Source organism: Scleropages formosus, chromosome 1, assembly GCF_900964775.1.
Source record: "Scleropages formosus chromosome 1, fSclFor1.1, whole genome shotgun sequence".
In the NCBI taxonomy this organism is placed as follows: domain Eukaryota; kingdom Metazoa; phylum Chordata; class Actinopteri; order Osteoglossiformes; family Osteoglossidae; genus Scleropages; species Scleropages formosus.
Genome location: NC_041806.1, coordinates 26,655,690 through 26,674,310, shown reverse-complemented (window position 1 = coordinate 26,674,310; position 18,621 = coordinate 26,655,690). Strand labels below are relative to the sequence as shown.

At 44.1% G+C, this 18,621-nt stretch overlaps 1 protein-coding gene across 1 annotated transcript in view; it reads left to right on the top strand.

Moving 5' to 3' along the window:
- The window catches only part of cps1 (carbamoyl-phosphate synthase 1, mitochondrial), a 32,543-nt gene that overhangs the window by 3,042 nt on the left and 10,880 nt on the right, over window positions 1–18,621 (top strand). The window contains exons 2-25 of the mRNA XM_029252291.1: window positions 605–714; window positions 1,165–1,309; window positions 1,579–1,668; window positions 1,827–1,883; window positions 3,437–3,529; window positions 3,712–3,801; window positions 4,466–4,594; window positions 4,844–4,950; window positions 5,104–5,245; window positions 5,700–5,777; window positions 5,893–5,991; window positions 6,080–6,175; window positions 6,805–6,994; window positions 7,429–7,586; window positions 8,685–8,813; window positions 9,580–9,724; window positions 9,926–10,136; window positions 11,047–11,245; window positions 11,566–11,742; window positions 13,266–13,384; window positions 15,226–15,367; window positions 16,093–16,158; window positions 17,190–17,253; window positions 18,412–18,593. Of these exons, the coding sequence (XP_029108124.1) occupies window positions 605–714; window positions 1,165–1,309; window positions 1,579–1,668; window positions 1,827–1,883; window positions 3,437–3,529; window positions 3,712–3,801; window positions 4,466–4,594; window positions 4,844–4,950; window positions 5,104–5,245; window positions 5,700–5,777; window positions 5,893–5,991; window positions 6,080–6,175; window positions 6,805–6,994; window positions 7,429–7,586; window positions 8,685–8,813; window positions 9,580–9,724; window positions 9,926–10,136; window positions 11,047–11,245; window positions 11,566–11,742; window positions 13,266–13,384; window positions 15,226–15,367; window positions 16,093–16,158; window positions 17,190–17,253; window positions 18,412–18,593 (3,018 nt within the window). The remainder of the gene's footprint in view (window positions 1–604; window positions 715–1,164; window positions 1,310–1,578; window positions 1,669–1,826; window positions 1,884–3,436; window positions 3,530–3,711; window positions 3,802–4,465; window positions 4,595–4,843; window positions 4,951–5,103; window positions 5,246–5,699; window positions 5,778–5,892; window positions 5,992–6,079; window positions 6,176–6,804; window positions 6,995–7,428; window positions 7,587–8,684; window positions 8,814–9,579; window positions 9,725–9,925; window positions 10,137–11,046; window positions 11,246–11,565; window positions 11,743–13,265; window positions 13,385–15,225; window positions 15,368–16,092; window positions 16,159–17,189; window positions 17,254–18,411; window positions 18,594–18,621) is intronic.

The window sequence follows — 18,621 nt, the reverse complement described above, 5'->3', positions numbered from 1 at the left end:
GCAACACAGGAAGAGGGGACACACCCCAGACGGGATGCCATTCTGTCACAAGGCCCCCCCAAGCAGGACTCGACCCCCATACCCATCACACAGCAGGCCCCAGCGAAACCTGCTGCGCCACCACACCCTCTCTCAGGCACAACTATCATTTTTGAAATATCAAAGTTACAATTTAAAAAAAAAAAAAAAAACTCTGAAAATGTAACTCATACAATCGTAAGACAACCCAATGTACTTCACTTAATATTGTTAAAAGAAACTAATTAAACTCATCACCATTTGATATTAAAATCTTCCTTCCATCAACATTTCTGGACACTTAACAGTATTTGTTAACTTATTGGCTTGCATATGAGATTCTCTGCACTTAATGTGATTCAAATTTTGTCAGCTTGCTTATTTGAGCTACAAGTTTTTCGGACGTTGCTTGTGCTGAATGAAACAATCCATTACTGAGAGTCACTCTTTACAACAAAACTTTGGCTTTAAATGTCTCATGTTTTTGCTTTGTTATGCCTTTTGAGCATGAGCAAGAAATGTCTTGTTCCTCACAGCCAGCTGTTCAGTACCCAGAAAGGTACCGACTATCCTGTCCTGCCCGCAGGCCCAGGTGGCCCACTTGATCCTGGAGGATGGTACGCAAATGAAGGGCTTTTCCTTTGGACACGAACAATCTGTCGCTGGGGAGCTGGTGTTCAACACGGGCCTGGTGGGGTAGGATACCATTGCCATAAGCGTTCCCAACCCACAACCCTCCCCCTCCCAAAAAAAACATATGTCTGTGTTTTTAACATGGAATAAAAGTTTGAGTTGCTCTACAGCAGAGTGTTAAGTGCTGATATGAACATTGACTGTGTGTCCCCACATTGTGTTTATCATGTTGGACAGTAACACGAGGATAAGAAAAGAGGCAGCTGGTAGCTTTGTGCTTAAAAGGCACAGTCTTGTAGGCTGGATGTTACTGGTTTCAGTCCCATGAATGATTGTTCTGTGACTGTTTTTACAAGGTACACTCATTGTCTGGTGAACATTTAACCTGCACCGATGGTATGTAAAATACACAACTGAATAAATGAGTAAAAAAATCTGATCTTGTATAATGTAATACAGATGATGAAAGGGAACATATTGCCTGTAGTAGCTGGACTTTTTCTGTATGGACAGGTACCCCGAGGCGCTGACGGACCCAAGCTACAGAGGCCAGATCCTTACACTCACCTACCCTATTGTGGGCAATTACGGTGTGCCGGACACACAGGAGCTGGACCCTCTCGGTCTGAGGAAACACGTAGAGTCTGACCGTATCCAGGTGCGCTGCTTCAGGAATTGGAAATGCTTCTGTTCCCTTCTTTCAAACAAGTGTTATATCTGCCATATTTGTGCACGTTCTCTGCCATTTTTGAGTTTTAACAGCTTTCTTGCTTTATTGTTTTACCGCAGCTGGAAAAAAACTTAAAAGCTGTGAAACGTTTGAGAATAAAAAGCTTGTCTCTGAACAAGAATGGTGGACAGCTGGACTGCTGTGGTATTCTGGTGCTACTGCACTTGTGATGTATCCAGACCATGGCTTGTGTTCAGGTGTCCGGCTTGCTGGTGCAGGACTACAGCCACGAGTACAGCCACTGGAACTCCGTCAAGTCTTTGGCGCAATGGCTGCGAGAGGAGAAGGTACAGCGCCCTGAAATTCTATATTGGCTCAACTGCTTTGACTGACAGATGGTTGTTCCTATATATAGTAAGAAAGGATGCAATAATGGAACTTTTTTTTGTAATCCTGTGGCATAATAAACCAATGTGGTTACAGCATCATTAATTTTGTTTCCTAGATCCCTGCATTATATGGAGTGGACACCAGGATGCTAACCAAGATTATCCGGGACAGGGTAGGATTTTAGCAACCAGCCAGACTTCTTAATTAGTTGCAAAAACTTGCATTTTTAAAAATCTGTCTCTTTATCAGAAATTATATACTGAAACATTGTAAATATACTGTATACGTACATATATACAAGACAAGGGTGAAACATCAGTGTTTCAAAGGTTTGATCAGGTACCATTGTCTGAAGTCCACAAATCCTAAAATTATAAGAGAATTCCTTTGAATTATCATGTAGAAGTTGACTTCCCTCTCCTGCTAGTAAATTAACACTCCTTCATATATTCTATTTACAAAGAAACCATCAGGTGTAAACCGTAACACCAAAATACATGTACTGTACAACATTTCACTACCAGATATACAAGAGTAATCAGCCAGATTTCACTTTGTACAAAACATAGCCAAATAAAATTTTAAAAAATTTTTGAAAATGTTTAATTGTTGGGGATACAGTGGCGCAGTGGGTTGGACCGGGTCCTGCTCTCCGGTGGGTCTGGGGTTCGAGTCCCGCTTGGGGTGCCCTGCGACGGACTGGCGTCCTGTCCTGGGTGTGTCCCCTCACCCTCCGGCCTTACGCCCTGTGTTGCCGGGTTAGGCTCCGGTTCCCCGCGACCCCGTATGGGATGAGAGGTTCTGAAAATGTGTGTGTGTGTGTGTGTGTGTGTGTGTGTGTGTGTGTGTTTAATTGTTGACTGTATCCTGTCACGTGCAAAGTACATGTATCAAAATGCTCCGAGTGGCCATACATTTACTTAAAGTAGTATGGAGAGAGAGAGACACACAAATGTAGAGACAAAAATGTTATCAAAGGATGTTTGAATAGTTACTGTAAATGATGTCACTTCAATGAATGCGTGACCTGTCGCATACAGAGGGGAAAAAAGTATGAAAGTGCCAGGAGTGATTTCCTCTTAAAACACAAATAAAATTTATTTTATTGAACACACACACACACACACACATTGTCTGAAACCGCTTGTCCGATGCATTTTTGTATATTATTTATGCAAGTCAGGCAGTTTAGGTCTTGAGCGCAGGTGGGTAGTAACAAGTTACATTTACTCTACTACTTGTACTCAAGCACATTTTGTAAGAAACATGAGTGCTTTTCTCTTACTCGGGTACTGCTACACACTGCTGGCTACGTTCTCGAATTCAAGCCAGTACTCATCTTATATTAATTAGTAATTAATCTTTCCCAGCAAGAGGGGTTTTACCTTTTTTGTAACTGAACCATCTGAATTGACTCGTCTTTTTTTATTTGTTGGCAAGAATTACTTATCTCAAGGTTTTCTGTTCAAATCCCAACTATTTCACTGCTGTGTTACCTTTAAGAGAAATCTTGATCCTGAACTTGTCTTGTACACGTACCCTGCTGTTCAAATCTGTGAACAGTTGTAAATTGCTCTGGATAAAGGTGTCAGTAAAGCAAGTTATACAATTTGTGGTTGTTGTCGATACGGAAGATACTTCGGCACATGGTAGGAATGCCAAGCAAAACAGCCACGCACAGCCTTGCAGCTTACTGTACTTCTGTGTATTTTTGTTTTTCTTCAGGGAACTGTTTTGGGGAAAATTGAATTTGATGGGCAGTTGATAGAGTTTTCAGACCCCAATGAGCGAAATCTAATTGCAGAGGTGTCTACTAAGGTAACCTTACTGTCTTGAATTGGTCCAGCGCACCATTATTTCATGTCCTTTGTCTTTGTTATTAGTTTGCCTTATGGTTACATTTCATATATATCTGTGATATTTCTCTAAATGGTGAAGCATTAACAAATGTTCTACAGTCAGAGATGTTCATAACCTCCCCCATGTTTGAATTCCACAAGGAGCCGCAAGTGTTTGGCAAAGGCAACCCTCTCAAAGTGGTCGCGGTGGATTGTGGCATCAAACACAACATCATCCGTCTATTAGTTAAGGTACGGGAGGGTTATGTCATTTGTTGTATGAAATAGTTATTCTTGGTTTTTGTTAAACTTTTGCCTGTGTTGTATGTTGTGGGTTTTTCTGTTTTAAAAAAAAAAAAAAAAAAGGTGCAAAGCATTATGGGGAAAAAAAGACTAAGTTCAAGAGCTTGACTCATCTTAAACTGGTGGAGAATCTTTCACGTATTACTTAATTCTTGATTTTATTACAGTCAAAATATAAAAAAAAAAGATGTGCAATGATATCTGATAATGGGGGCGGTAGCAACATGTTTTTATGCATCTCTGCCTGGTTTTCTGATCCGTGGACAGTGCGATTAAGGTTGGGGGGGGGGGGGTGGCTTTTGAATGTAAACAGTTTAAGTATCGAACTGTCTTAGTTCTAGTTTGACCAGTCATTTCAGCACTGCTACCATTTTCTTCTACATCTTCATACATACTTCTGTTTGTTTACCCACACATTGCATAGTAAAAGCTAATGTTACTGTTTTAATTAATGATATCCAGCAGTTTTTTTTTTTAATAGCAGGCTATAGCCATGTTGAGTGTTTGACAATTGAAATATAGAAATGAATCTCTTCTTAAACAAGTGTTTAAAATAGTTGTGACTGATTTTGGGGATTTTTTTTTCTTTTTTTGTTTTTGTGCATATGGTAAGAGAGGAGCAGAAGTCCACCTGGTACCTTGGGACCAGGACCTGCTTAGCTTGGAGTATGATGGCGTATTCATATCCAATGGGCCTGGGAACCCTGCCCTGGCTGGACCCCTCATCCAGAATGTTCGTAAGGTATTCAATCTTGAGCTCCATGCGCAGGTCCGAGGGTGCTGACCTTTACTGAACCCACTTCTCTCTTGGGTAGGAAAAAAGAAAAGGTGCAAGAGGAAACAGTATTTTTTTAATGAATTAAAGCAGGCAGCACCTGCATGTTGTTGTTGTTGTTATTGCTGAGACGCATTAATAATCAGTAGCAGTTCTTGTAAAAATCCAGTCAAGATGAATGAAGTGATGTGACATGAGCAAGAGCTGTGCTGCCAGGTCCTGGAGAGCGAGCGCCCCGAGCCTGTGTTCGGCATCTGCATGGGAAACCAGATCACTGCTCTGGCAGCGGGGGCCAAGTCCTTCAAGCTGCCCATGGGCAACAGGTACTGCTCTTTCTCGTGATGCTCATGTCCCACCTTAACCATCTTCCAGTGGCAGATGGACCCTCAGGACTCGGTAATTGTAATGTGCTGTTGGAGAAAAGGTTTTTTGCGACAGTCATTGTCACCACCTGTCACTCCACCGTGACTCCACAGAGGCCAGAACCAGCCAGTGCTGAACTTGATGACAGGCCAGGCATTTATCACAGCCCAAAACCATGGCTACGGCATCGACAGCCAGACCCTGCCTCCCGGCTGGAGTCCGCTGTTTGTCAACGTGAATGATGGCACCAATGAGGTGTGGCCCTCGGCCTGAAACGTCACCTTTGCTCCATGAAAAGAATTAGTGGGAAACATGGGTGTTCTAATTTTTTTTTAATTTTGAAGATTTTATGGAAAAAAATGACAACTGTATACATGGATCGTGGAAGCTATAATGACACTGACATAAGTAATTGTCTTCATTTACATCTCTCTATTTAGCAGACACTGCTCTCCACCATTATTTGGAATGTTACTTTACCCGTTAATTTGTTAATTTACCCGTTTACACAGCTGCCTCATTTTGACTGTATGCGTTCAGGGCATATTCCTTCATCCAGAGCCTCTGAGTACAAGACAGCAGCTCTAGCTACTGCACCACCTGCTTCTCTTATTGAGCTGCACTTGAATTCATGTCCTTTAAGTATTTTAAATCTGTTGCCTGTTGCTTTGCTTGTGAGACAGTTCAGATGGCTATGTATGTTTGTCAGGGCATCGTGCATGAGGATAAGCCCATCTTCACCGCACAGTTCCACCCCGAGGCCAAAGGGGGCCCTACTGACACCGAGGTACAAGGGAGGCTGCTGTCTGTTTGGTTCGCCCTGTTCAAATGCACTTGTTTTGATCGTGCTGCAAAGCTTGTGTGTCTTTTTCAAAGGAAATGTGTCTTCTCTCCACTTGCAGTTCCTCTTTGACACCTTCATCTCCCTGATAAGGAAGTGGAAGGGTGTGAAAATTGCAACAGCGATGCCCCAGAAGAGTGCGATTCCCCCGCGAGTTCAGGTGCCGAACACGATGGATTCCACATGGTGCTGAGAACCACCTTTTGTGTGGTGTGTTTGCGCCTGAGCTCTGTGCGCTTCTTCGACAGGTGTCCAAGGTGCTGGTGCTGGGCTCGGGCGGCCTGTCCATTGGCCAGGCGGGAGAGTTCGACTATTCTGGCTCCCAGGCTGTCAAAGCCATGAAAGTGAGGACATCGGGGGTGGACTTGGGGGGTGGTTGCTCTGAGCACTTTAACTTTTTAATAACTTAATCTGTAGACCTGGTAACATTTCACAACACTTTCTTATTCACTTTTCCTTAACAAACAGAATAATGTGAAATGAAGCACATTTAGATTTTGTCTTTGATTCTGGTATTTGTGGTGTTGTAAAATGAAGCAAAGATTTCAAAAAATTTGTTTCAGGGATGAATTAAGTCTTATAGCTGATGAAGCAGTGCAAAAGTTATATTTACTGTACATTGATTCATTTGTGAAACTTTTATTCTCCAAAAATTGAAAATCTGCCCCGGAAATGAATTTTTACGCATTTTGAACATGTGTGTGTGTGTGGCGTGGTATATACATACACACGTGTATTTATTTAAATGACACGTTTCTCCAAAGTTACTCAATATTTTCTACATGTTTGTACAACCTGGTCATTTTTACTGCATCAGTTCAGCGTAAGTACCTCGATCCAGGATGCGACCGCAGCAGATGGGATTCGATTTCTTCGTCCTTTGAGTTACATTTTCATTGTTCATTTTGCCAGTGCAGGACTGGCTTTTTGTTGGTCTGAACCTTCACTGATGAGTTTGGCTCCCACATCCCAGGAGGAGAATGTGAAGACTGTCCTGATGAACCCCAACATCGCTTCAGTTCAGACCAACGAACTGGGCACCAAGCAAGCTGACTCGGTCTACTTCTTGCCCGTGACGCCCGAGTTTGTCACAGAGGTCATCAAATCTGAGAGACCAGATGGCATTCTGCTCTCCATGGGTGGGCAGACCGCCCTGAACTGCGGTGAGTGCCTCCTCCTGGGTCCAAAAAAACCACATGTTCCAGTAAGTGCACTTAACTGCTAGCTGTGCATTTAGGTTACATGTCATGTTCTATGAGATGTATGATGGGTAAAGCTTACTAGACTTAATACTGTAAGTTTGTATGCTGGGCTCCCTTCATGCAGCTGGGAACACTTTACTGTAGCACTTAAGGAGAAACACCTTGATTGCGAGTACTATGGCAGGAGTTGGTATTCGATCTCGTGTTATCCTACTGCATCCATCCATCCATCCATCTTCCTCCGCTTTTATCCGGGGCCGGGTCGCGGGGGCAGCAGTCCGAGCAGAGTACTCCAGACTTCCCTCTCCCCGCACACCTCCTCCAGTTCCTCTGGGGGAACCCCAAGGCGTTCCCAGTTCCTACTGCATCACCTGTCTTTGTGTTTGGGCGCTCAGGTGTTGAGCTGTTCAGGAGTGGGGTCTTGCAGCAATACGGGGTGAAGGTGCTGGGAACCCCCGTGGAGTCCATCATGGCCACGGAGGACCGACAGCTGTTTGCTGACAAACTGCTCGAGATCAATGAAAAGATTGCGCCCAGCATCGCCGTGGAGACGGTAAGAGGACAGCCTTCCCATCCGTTTCAGAGCTGCACTTGAGATAAAATGAAGCGAGACCAAGTGATGGTTATGAATGTTTTGTGTGTGTCTATGTAACTCTGAGTAACTGTTATTGTATGTATGTCAACAGTGTATTGAATGTGTAGCGAATTAAATGTTCGTAGCACTAAACCTGTTTTAAATCATATAACTTGTCCCTGGCAGCAGCCACAAGAAGACATGAATGGGGGTGGGGGGTAGGAAAGATCTTCATTATTCTGATGGAAAAGACCACAATGCCTGGACCTGCTTGCCCAGGTGGTTCAAAGGATGATTTGATCCTATACATCCATCTTTTATGTCACGTCAGATCCAACCTCATGACATTGAAAGTAGAAAGTTTGGAAATAAAACATTGATTTCCATTATTGATTTGCCTAGCAGACTGTTTACTTCCTGCAGTTACAGGTTTATGTATGAGGTTCAGTGAGAAGTTTTGGCACTGTGCATGTTGTTCTGCATCTGAAGGGCCCCCAGATTTGGGGACCTCCTCCTTTTCAAAGTACATTCCTTCATACATTTCCTGCTCTGTTCATCATCTCTTTTCCATATGATCCATCGAACATTGCGAAAACCTCCTGACCACAAGTGTCCGGGCCACTTTCCTAAGGTCTCCACAAAATGAAACCCTACGTCTTCGTTGCACAGTTCAAGAAACTTTGCTCATGGCCACAATCGCAGAACTCACTGCACTGTTGAGCACAACAACTCAAGGACTAAACAGAATCTCTTCCTACTACGGGTTTCCTACTGGTTTACATGGCACAGTTGCAGTACAGCCAGGATGGAAACTTTTCACTCAACCCTCATAAGTAATTGCACAAGTAAACTGCCACGCAAGTTTCTTCGGGGATTTCAGCCTGGAGCCCTTTGATCAGAACTCTTGCTCCATATGTCCTAAATGTTCTGGATCTCTTCCACAAAGCAGACTGAATGCTGAAGAAGGGCAGCAATGAAACCATCTCTGTGTGCAGTTTGCAGGAATGCTCATCAGCCCTGAGCTCTCCATGTCGAACCGACGTCACTCAGGCTCTAATGGCCCTGTTTGTCCTGCAGGTGGCAGATGCCCTAAAGGCGGCAGATGAGATAGGCTATCCTGTTATGCTGCGCTCCGCATATGCCCTGGGGGGGCTCGGCTCTGGCTTGTGTGCCGACATGGAGAAGCTGGAGGAGACTGCAACAAAAGTAGGCAGGAGCTGCGTGGATGCTGTGCTCCTACACACAGGCTAGAACATGCTAATGCAATATTAAAGTGTGTGGGTTTTTTTTTTTGTGGCTACTACTCTGTTTCAGCCCGAGAGGCTGCGGTGCACCTACACTTATCTCCCCGTTATCCATACCTCATTGGTTCCTGAAAACGGCCCATATAGCACAAGTCCTGATAAGGGAAGGTTGAATTGATTTAAAATGGGAAAATTCCAATCTGCTCTAAAGCCATTCCAACATCACCCAAAAATCACCCTTAAATGCTTAATATTATCAGGAAAAAGTTGTGGCATAACAATTAAAAATAATATATCAAAGTAACAAATGTAAAAAAAAATTGAACTTATTGTAATAATGTGTGTCCACTGGCTTATAAAGAGAATGAAGATTATGGTGTTCTGTGTAACATTGGTAAACTTACCACCACCACCAAATGCATTTTGATCTCTTGATTTGTTCTCTTGAGCCATAGATTATCTTTCTCACTACATGCTTTGTTGAACATGAAGTACAAGAGATGTCTTACGATTTTCCCATGATAGTTAGTGCATCCAGCTCACATGGATTGGATTCCTCTTCTCACTCCAGACAACTGGAATATTTTGGTTACGAGAAATATAATATTATTGGTCACGGAACATACAATTAATGATGCCGGACAGTTTTGAAGACGAAGCCACTGAAGAAATGTTGCAACAGAGAGGTGGGCACTGATATCCGGGCGCACACTCTCTCTCTGTCCAAGGCCTTGGCTTTCAGCAGCCAGATACTGGTGGAGAAGTCGCTGCTGGGCTGGAAGGAGGTGGAGTACGAGGTGGTCCGAGATGTGGCCAACAACTGCGTCACGGTCTGCAACATGGAGAACTTTGACCCGCTGGGCATCCACACAGGTACCACCACCATCATTCTATTATTATCCATTATATTGCATGTATCCAAAATGCATCCTGGTCTTTTCTTCGATCCAGTTATGTACCGTGATCATGGATCTAATTACGGCCTCTACTGGGATTCAAACCAGAGGTGTTCCGGTTAAAAGTAATGTAAGAGTGGTAAAAGTCACAGGAGGTTTTCTTTACACGTCTCTCCAGGGGACTCGATCGTGGTGGCGCCCAGCCAGACGCTGTCGAATGAGGAGTACCACATGCTGCGAGAAACGGCCATCAAAGTGGTGCGTCACCTGGGCATCGTGGGCGAGTGCAATATACAGTACGCGCTGCACCCATCCTCGCTGGAGTATTGCATCATTGAGGTGAACGCACGCCTCTCCCGCAGCTCAGCCCTTGCCTCCAAGGCCACTGGGTAAGACTGCACTTGTCTTTGATAATCGGCCACTGAAATGTGTAGCAAAGGCTCAAATGTGTCCAGAAAGGAAAGCTTCAGAAAGAATTAGAGGAATTCACTTTGACTTAAAATCATAACTGGGTGTCAAAAGCCAAGGCATTATACCAAAATTTCAGATAAAGAGAGTTTGTGTATCGAGGGATGCCTTTATATCTCTAGCAAACTGAACCACAGAGTATTTTACACCGATTTATTTCAATAGTCAGTGAAGGTTTGATTATTGCTGCAGTGGTGAAAATTTAACAACTTATTTTCATCAACAGCTTATGCCAGGGCTTCAGTGCTCTTACATACTGGAAACATTGGGTGTGAGACAGGGTACAAACTACATGCGGTGCCAGTCCATCATGGGGCTTTTATTGTCTTTTCTTAACTTCAGGTATCACTGAAGTTAATTCTGCTTCAAAATGAGTGAAAATGGAGGATCATGTGGGGAGAGCATGTTTGAAGAGACCTTAAATAGATACTGTGTGTCTCGTTTTTGACTAAGAACACAGTGAAACTGGCCGTAAACACGGGATCCATTCAGCACATAAACATATGCAATGTTTGAATCTTGGCTCTTTCACTATACAGTTAAAGTAGCAATGGACACGTACCTCTGTTTGTTCTGTAAAATTCTTGCAATGAAATTAAAAAAATAGTGGTGAAGATAATGCTATTAAGTAAATGAACTAGGAAATGTTTGTATCCTCGGAAGTGTGTAACTTGAATGTTCGTAACTCAAGGTCTCAATTTGTATGGGACAAGCTTTGAATGTGGTTGCCGTAGTAATGAGTCCTTCAAAGTTTCACAGTGTTTTGCACATGTCTCTCAGTAGGTACGTCTGACCGTCAATAAGTGGCCTGACATAACATCTACTTCTCAGATACCCTCTGGCATTTGTGGCAGCCAAGCTGGCACTGGGCATCCAGCTGCCCGATATAAAGAACGCTGTGTCAGGGAAAACCACAGCCTGCTTTGAGCCCAGCCTGGACTACATTGTGACCAAGATCCCGCGCTGGGACCTCGACCGCTTCCAGGGCATGTCGCTGGAAATCGGCAGCTCCATGAAGAGCGTGGGCGAGGTGGGCTGGGGCACTGACACCCCTGCTTTTCGAGATTAAACTGCACATACTTTAAAAGATGCAACAGCTAGATTCACTTCATGGATGCTGACTCTCTCTCTGCTTATTTCTGCAATTTCACGTTCATTTGGGTGAAATCTGAAGTGCATTACTCTTTCTCCTGGGTTTGGGTGTAAGGAAACACACGAAGAGCCTTTTTTTTTTTTCTGAATTTAGTTTTTACTTGCGGCAGCTAAAAAGATGGCTAAAGCACGATGTTGCGTTCGCTGACCTGCAGTGATGGATCCTGTTCTCACCAGTAGTACATCGTTGCTGTTCAGGTGATGGCGGTGGGACGTACTTTTGAAGAGAGCATCCAGAAGGCCCTACGCATGTGCCACCCATCAGTAGATGGCTTTGTTCCCTGTCTGCCCCTAAAGAAGGCCTGGGCTGCTGGACAGGACCTGAAACAGGAGCTGGCTATTCCCTCCAGCACCCGCATCTTCTCCTTGGCCAAGGTGGGCTTCTAAAGGCACTGACTGCCTCCAGACACAGTTCTGCTCAGGGGTTTACTTAAAAGTAGGGCTTGTAAGCACTGAGAAAGGACAACCGGTTTCCCCACATGTACTTAACTATAAGACATTCATCCATTGTCAACAACCGCTTGTCCCAAGCAGGGGTCGCGGCGAGCTGAAGCTTTACCTGGCAACACGGGGTGCAACGCCGACGGGGGAGAGGACACACCCTGGACGGGATGCCAGTCTCTCGCAAGGCACCCCAACAAATAATATAATTATTTCATATATTCCAGTTTTACAGAAGAAACTGGCTTATTCTTCAAGAAACACTCAACGTTGTAACAATATTCCCATGATGCTGGGTCATTACACTAGCACGTACACACAGACACACTTTTTGAACCGCTTCTCCCATACGGGGTCACGGGGAACCGGAGCCTAACCCGGCAACACAGGGCGCAGGGCTGGAGGGGGAGGGGACATACCCAGGACAGGACGCCAGTCCGTCACAAGGCACCCCGAGCAGGACTCGAACCCCAGACCCACTGGAGAGCAGAACCCGGTCAAACCCGCTCTGCCACCGCGCCCCCCTAGCAGTAGTATTGCTGGTAAAAATACCTGAATTGTTTAATAAAATCCTCTTTGTGCCCAATTGCTGTAGAAAATAAAAGTAGCATGTACGTTACCATGTCTGGTTCTATAGTCCCATTCGTGGTGCACTTTGTCAGCAGTGCTCAATCAGTATACAGTTGAGAGAAATGTAGCCTTTCATAATGTACAGTAGCTGTAAATAGTCCTCCTGCTCTTCTAGTCATTGTCTTTTGTCATGCAATCGTGATGTAGAACATTGGCCCTGCAACAGACACCATGAATCCCATTTGACCCGTGGTACGAAACGAGATTGATACCCTGGTTTACTGCGTCTCTAGGGTAACGGTGATCTATTTGCAGAAATGAAGGTTATGCTGTAATTTTGACTTTTGGCATATATTTCGGAAGTGCATGTTTCCAAATACCTGTTACCCGGTGGATTTTGGTGCTGGTAAAACAAAGTCGGGGCAGCACGGTGGCACGGCGAATAGTGCTGCTGTCTCACAGCGCCTGGGTGGTGCAAGAGAACGTGGGTTTGATTCCCGCTCAGTCTGTGTGGAGTTTGCATGTTCTCCCCGTGTCTGTGTGGGTTTCCTCCCACAGTCCGAAGACATGCTGTTCAGGTTCACACATAGTGTGTGAGTGGTGGAGAGAGTGTGTTCCACTGATGTATGGATGAGTCACCCATTGTAAGTAGTGTATCTAGCAGTGTAAATCACCTTGGTGAAGAAGGTGTGTGAACTGGTAACACTACATAGTATCCATTGTAAGTTGCTTTGGAGAAAAGCATCTAAGTGAATAAAATGTAAATAAGAGGCAGAAACCTTTTATGGAAGTGTTTCCTTTGTCCATGTGTATTTGCTAAAGGTGATGGGATGTTACATTAATTCTAAAATGACAGGACAATGTTTATTTTTTGTGGGAACTACCAGGCACTTCACAGTGGAATGAGTGTGGACCAGATCCACAAGCTCACAGCCATAGACAAGTGGTTCCTGTATAAACTGCGTCGCATCACTGAGCTGGAGCGGCATCTCGGCCAGTACAGCAGGTAAGCACAGTGGGATAACTTACAAATTCACCTTGCACCGCTTTTACTGTGTTTTACCCATACTGTGAGGTTTCTTTAAAAATAAATCCATCAAATTGTACTTGACCTTGGTATTGCATGAATCCTATTGCAGTAAAAATATGTAACCATGTGGTGGTGCTATGAGCTCATGTAGGGGCATCACACAGGCTTGGCCCATTTTAAATCATGCTGGTTTAAATCATGATTTAAATCAATGTGGAAAAATTGCTGATTTACGTGAAGTGTTTTGATCCCCCAACACTAATGTTTTGGTAACATTGGTACTGAAACAAACATTTAGAGTTACAGAGAACACTCAAGATTTAAAAAAAAAAAAAAATAAAGATAATTTGAACCATGGGAGGGAGGTGCGGCGGCGCAGCGAGTTTGGCCAGGTCTTGATCTCTGGTCGGTGTGGGGTTCGAGTCCTGCTTGGGGTGGCTTGTGATGGACTGGCGTCCTGTGCTGGGTGTGTCCCCTCCCCCTCCAGCCTTTTGCCCTGTGTTGCCGGGTTAGGCTCCGGCTCCCCGTGACCCTGCGTGGGACAAGTGGTTTCAGATTGTGTGTGGGTGGTGCTGGGTATGAAGTGTAGCCCAGAAGCATATGGCCTAAGCAAGTCATAGCCCATGTTGGATGGGGTGCCAATCCATTCCACACAGTCATTTGCTCACACACAAACTACAAGGAATTCAGCCACCAATTCATATGCATCATACTGTATGTCTTAGAGCAGTGGGAGGAAAGCCACGCAAACATTTGAAGAACAAGTAAACTGAATGTGAAATTCTAATATTCAAAATGATGCCAGGATTCCCAGGACAGGTACAAGATGTAAACTTTGTTATAATACATATGTTGACAGTTTTTCAGCAATATTCCCATTGTACAAAAATAAGTGAAGCGCGATCAAAGCACCTTCTGAATTTGACATGCAGGTATACCGTGTCGTCCTTTCAGTATTCGGTACAAAAAGTTACATGAAGGATTGTTATAAAAAAAAAATCTGTCCTTGTTTTATCAGTGTTTTCTTCACACAGTGAACCTTCATTTGAGAGAGAAGTTTTTTTTCTTTTGCCGCTTTACAGCTGTATTTATCAATATTTCATAACTTGTGTTGAGGCACAGATTACATCATGCCTTGAATATAGGCGAGCCAAAGATGACGCGTTGTCCCAGCGGAGCGCTGCTCTGCCCTACTGCACCTCCACAGTGTCGGACTCCACGCTCAGCGCATACATTCATAGCTCAGGTGGCGCCTGAGTTTGGCACCAAAACGCTGCCTTTACTAAGTGTGCAACTGGGTGAGATGCACTGTGACGTCCTATGAGTGGTACTGTTCTAGTTAAACAGCTGGAAAACGGCAATATGGTTATTTTAGTAAACAGTTGTTCATCTAGTAAATTAAGCACCCGAGTTGGAAAATAAACCAAAAAAAAACTGTGTAAAAATGACTTGTAATTCATTACGTTTGTTCATGATATCATATGATGCAGAATATATAGTAAATAACATAACGTATGTTTTTTTTGGTCTTTGCAAATACACTTATTTCTCATTAAATGTTCCTAATTAATTTCTGAAAATCGACAGAGTATTACAAAACCAGATAATCACTTATTCTGTCAATTTTATTAGGGGGTCCAATTTGTTCCCAGCCTATCACAAGTTCACCCTAAAGTCATGATGGCTAATATTAAAAGGAAAAAGTATTGTAGCGCTTTCATATTTTACACAGCCGTTCCTGGAAAAGAATTGTTTTCAATAAGTGTTGTGCGGCTATGCCACATGGGCCTGCCGGTTCCCTCTTCTGCTTTCACCAGCTCCACAGTGCCTCAGGATCTACTGCTGAAGGCCAAGCAGGATGGCTTTTCAGACCGGCAGGTGGGCCGAGCCTTGGGGGGCACGGAGGGCGAGGCCCGATCTCTCAGGCTATGCCACGACATTCGGCCATGGGTGAAACAGGTGAGGAGGCTGGCGCCAAAACCACGGGAATCAAAATATAACCACAAGTTGGAATCAAGATACTTATCCCTCATTAACCAGTCCTAGTTTGCCCCTGAAAACAGACAGAATATCGAGAAACTGCATAATGAATCACTTGTTCCATTATTCTTATGGGAGAAATGCCAATCCGTACAAACAATGCAGGCCGTCTTCCAGTCCATCACACAGCCACTTGGTATAATTTTAAAACGCAGTGTTTATCACACCCTGATCTTCCAAACCCAGAAAAATGACAACCAGGACAGATTAATAAGTAGTATTAGTTATATCACATGGGGGTGCGGTGGCGCAGTGGGTTGGACCGGGTCCTGTTCTCCGGCGGGTCTGGGGTTCGAGTCCTGCTTGGGGTGCCTTGCAATGGACTGGTGTCCCATCCTGGGTGTGCCCCTCCCCCTCCAGCCTTACGCCCTGAGTTGCCGGTTAGGCTCCGGCTCCCCGTGGCCCCGTATGGGACAGGCAGTTCAAAAGGTGTGTGTGTGTGTGTGTGTGAGTTATGTCACATCGTATACAGAGGGTACATCAGGAGCCTGAATAACAGGAGATGAGTGTGTTACAGTGAAACTGGGCCGCAGCTATTGATACCATTGTACCAGTCTATTTCACACAGTGGATGTGGAAAGAGGCTTTGGGCCGATGCAGTGTTACTGAAGGCGACATCCTTGTAATGTGGTGTTTTTGGACAGATTGACACCCTCGCTGCAGAGTACCCGGCTGTAACCAACTATCTGTACTGTACCTACCATGGCCAGGTAAGTAATTCTAAGCAATTTTTTTGTGGAGTTTGAAGGTAAATGATGATGAAATCTATCCCTCCATCCGTTAATGTTAGTAATGTGAGAGAGCTGCATTATGGGAAATGTAGTGAATTCAGCAGGAGTGTCTATCAGCCATATTTGCTGTGTTGTTTCTCTCACACACACACACACACACACACACACACACACACACACACAATTTCTGCAGCCTCTTGTCTCGAGCGGGGTCACAGCAAACCGGAGCCTTATCCTGAAACACAGGGCGCAAGGCTAGAGGTGGAGGGGACACACCCCGGGCAGGACACCAGTCCGCCGCAAGGCACCCCTAGCAGGCCTTGAACCCCAGACCCGCCTATTTGCAGGCACTTTCATCCAAAACAGCTTAGTGTTAGGCTCCCTACAACTATATTCTCATTTATACAACTGAACAATTTTACTGAAGCTATTTAGGGAAAGTACCGAGAGGAAACCCCAGGGGAGACCCAGGCCATAGTTGGTTTGGGAATGTCTAGGGATCCCCCAGGAGGAGCTGCAGTGTGTATCTGGGGATAGGAAGGTTTGAGCCGACTTGCTCTGCCTGCTACCTCCACAGCCATCAGCAGGGAAAGCAGAAGCAATGTGACTGACCTTCCTCTAGGGTACTTTGAACTAGTGACCTTCATATCCAAAGGCAGTAGCTATAACCACTGTGTTAGCAGCTGCTCTTAAATTGTGGAGGTGATGTCCTCTGCTGTTGTTGAATGTTTCTGTGAGGCAGACAGAAAAAAAGCATCAACTGCCATTTAATGGAGTGAATGCTATTAATCAGCAGGAAGAGTTTAGCTGACGGTTTTTTGGATGTATATGCAGTAACCACAGTATGCTCATTTGATCCCTGCTTGGTTTATTCCTCAACATCCTTCGAACTGATTGATTTGTTATGAAGAGAAACCAAAGTCAGCGAGACAGAAAACTGTTGTGGGTTTTCTTGCATTTCTCAAAGACTTAGTCTCTGCAGGGCCTGTTCCTTATGGTTCTCCTTTCAGGAGCATGACCTGGATTTCACTGACCAGGGAGTCATGGTGCTAGGGTGTGGCCCCTACCATATTGGTAAGAATCACATTACTCTCTTGTACTCATGTTTTATGGGAATAATAATTTCTCTGAGTAATTATTTTGTTACTAATTTAATTTACTAAAACTAAGTTTAATTTTATGAGTAGTTTCCTCTTTCTGTTTTTGTACATTCAATTTTAATGCTTTTCTCTAATTTTGTAATGTTAACGTAACCAGGAAGGATGTTCGGCCCCTTGGCTTTGACCTTCCCAAGATTTCCTTTCTCAAGTACCACTTTTTTTTCAGTAACTTTGTCGCTTGATGGCTTTCCTCACCTTTGTTTTCAGTTCTTAGACACAGGTATAACGTGCAACTTTTTAACCCCAAAAAACCCTACGTGCACATTATTCATGGGATAAAATTTTCAAATGTTTCCTATGCACCCAGTCAAATAATTCTTTTAACTTTGCTGAATCTGAAAAAAAAGGCCCTCATTCACCACTGTTAAATCAGTGCCAGATACAGCTAAGTCTGTGTTTTGTGACCTAGTCCAGAAGACAAGCGTCAAGCTCTGGACAGGCAGCATGCTGTGTGCAATGGGCGAATTTTGCATGTATGCAAAGCGTTTTTACTTTGCTTCCTAATCAATTGTTTGATTCTGCAATGTTGAATTCATGGCAGGCTGCCTTCTTCCTGTTTGTCTCAGCGTAATTTATTATCTTTAATTTTCTGGCTGCATGTCAACAGTGTATATGCATCTTGAGATTTAATAGAGCGTTAAGCTTATAAATTTAACGTAAATGAATATGAACTATGTATGAGCTAATGACTTCTGTGTACCCTGTAACTTGCCAAATGAATGAGTTTGATTTAGCTCTGGATTTCTGTTCCAATGGTCTCTCAGTGAAGCTTGATATTGTTTCAAATGATTCAAATATTTGTAAATCTTTTTTACATTACAAAAAGACTCAGTCACAGCTGTGCATTGTATATGGGTGCATGATACATCCAAAATTTTCGGTATATCTTATTACCCTGCTTCTTGTTGAATTATCTACTAAAAATGTCAAAGTTTTAATGTTTTTTTTTTAACTACCCACCCACATAGCATTTCCTTAGTGTTACTACGGTTTTGTAGAACTATGCAGTGTTAGGATGGCATGGGGTCTAGCTGAAGGTCCTGTATGATGGCGAAACATCCGGTCCCTACAGGCAGCAGTGTGGAGTTCGACTGGTGTGCCGTGTCCAGTATCAGAGCCTTGCGGCAGATGGGCCGGCGTACGGTGGTGATCAACCACAACCCAGAGACGGTCAGCACAGACTTTGATGAGTGCGACCGCCTCTACTTTGAGGAGCTCACGCTTGAGCGCATCCTTGATATCACACAGCAGGAGGTGAGTGGTCACCACCTCAGCCTGCACC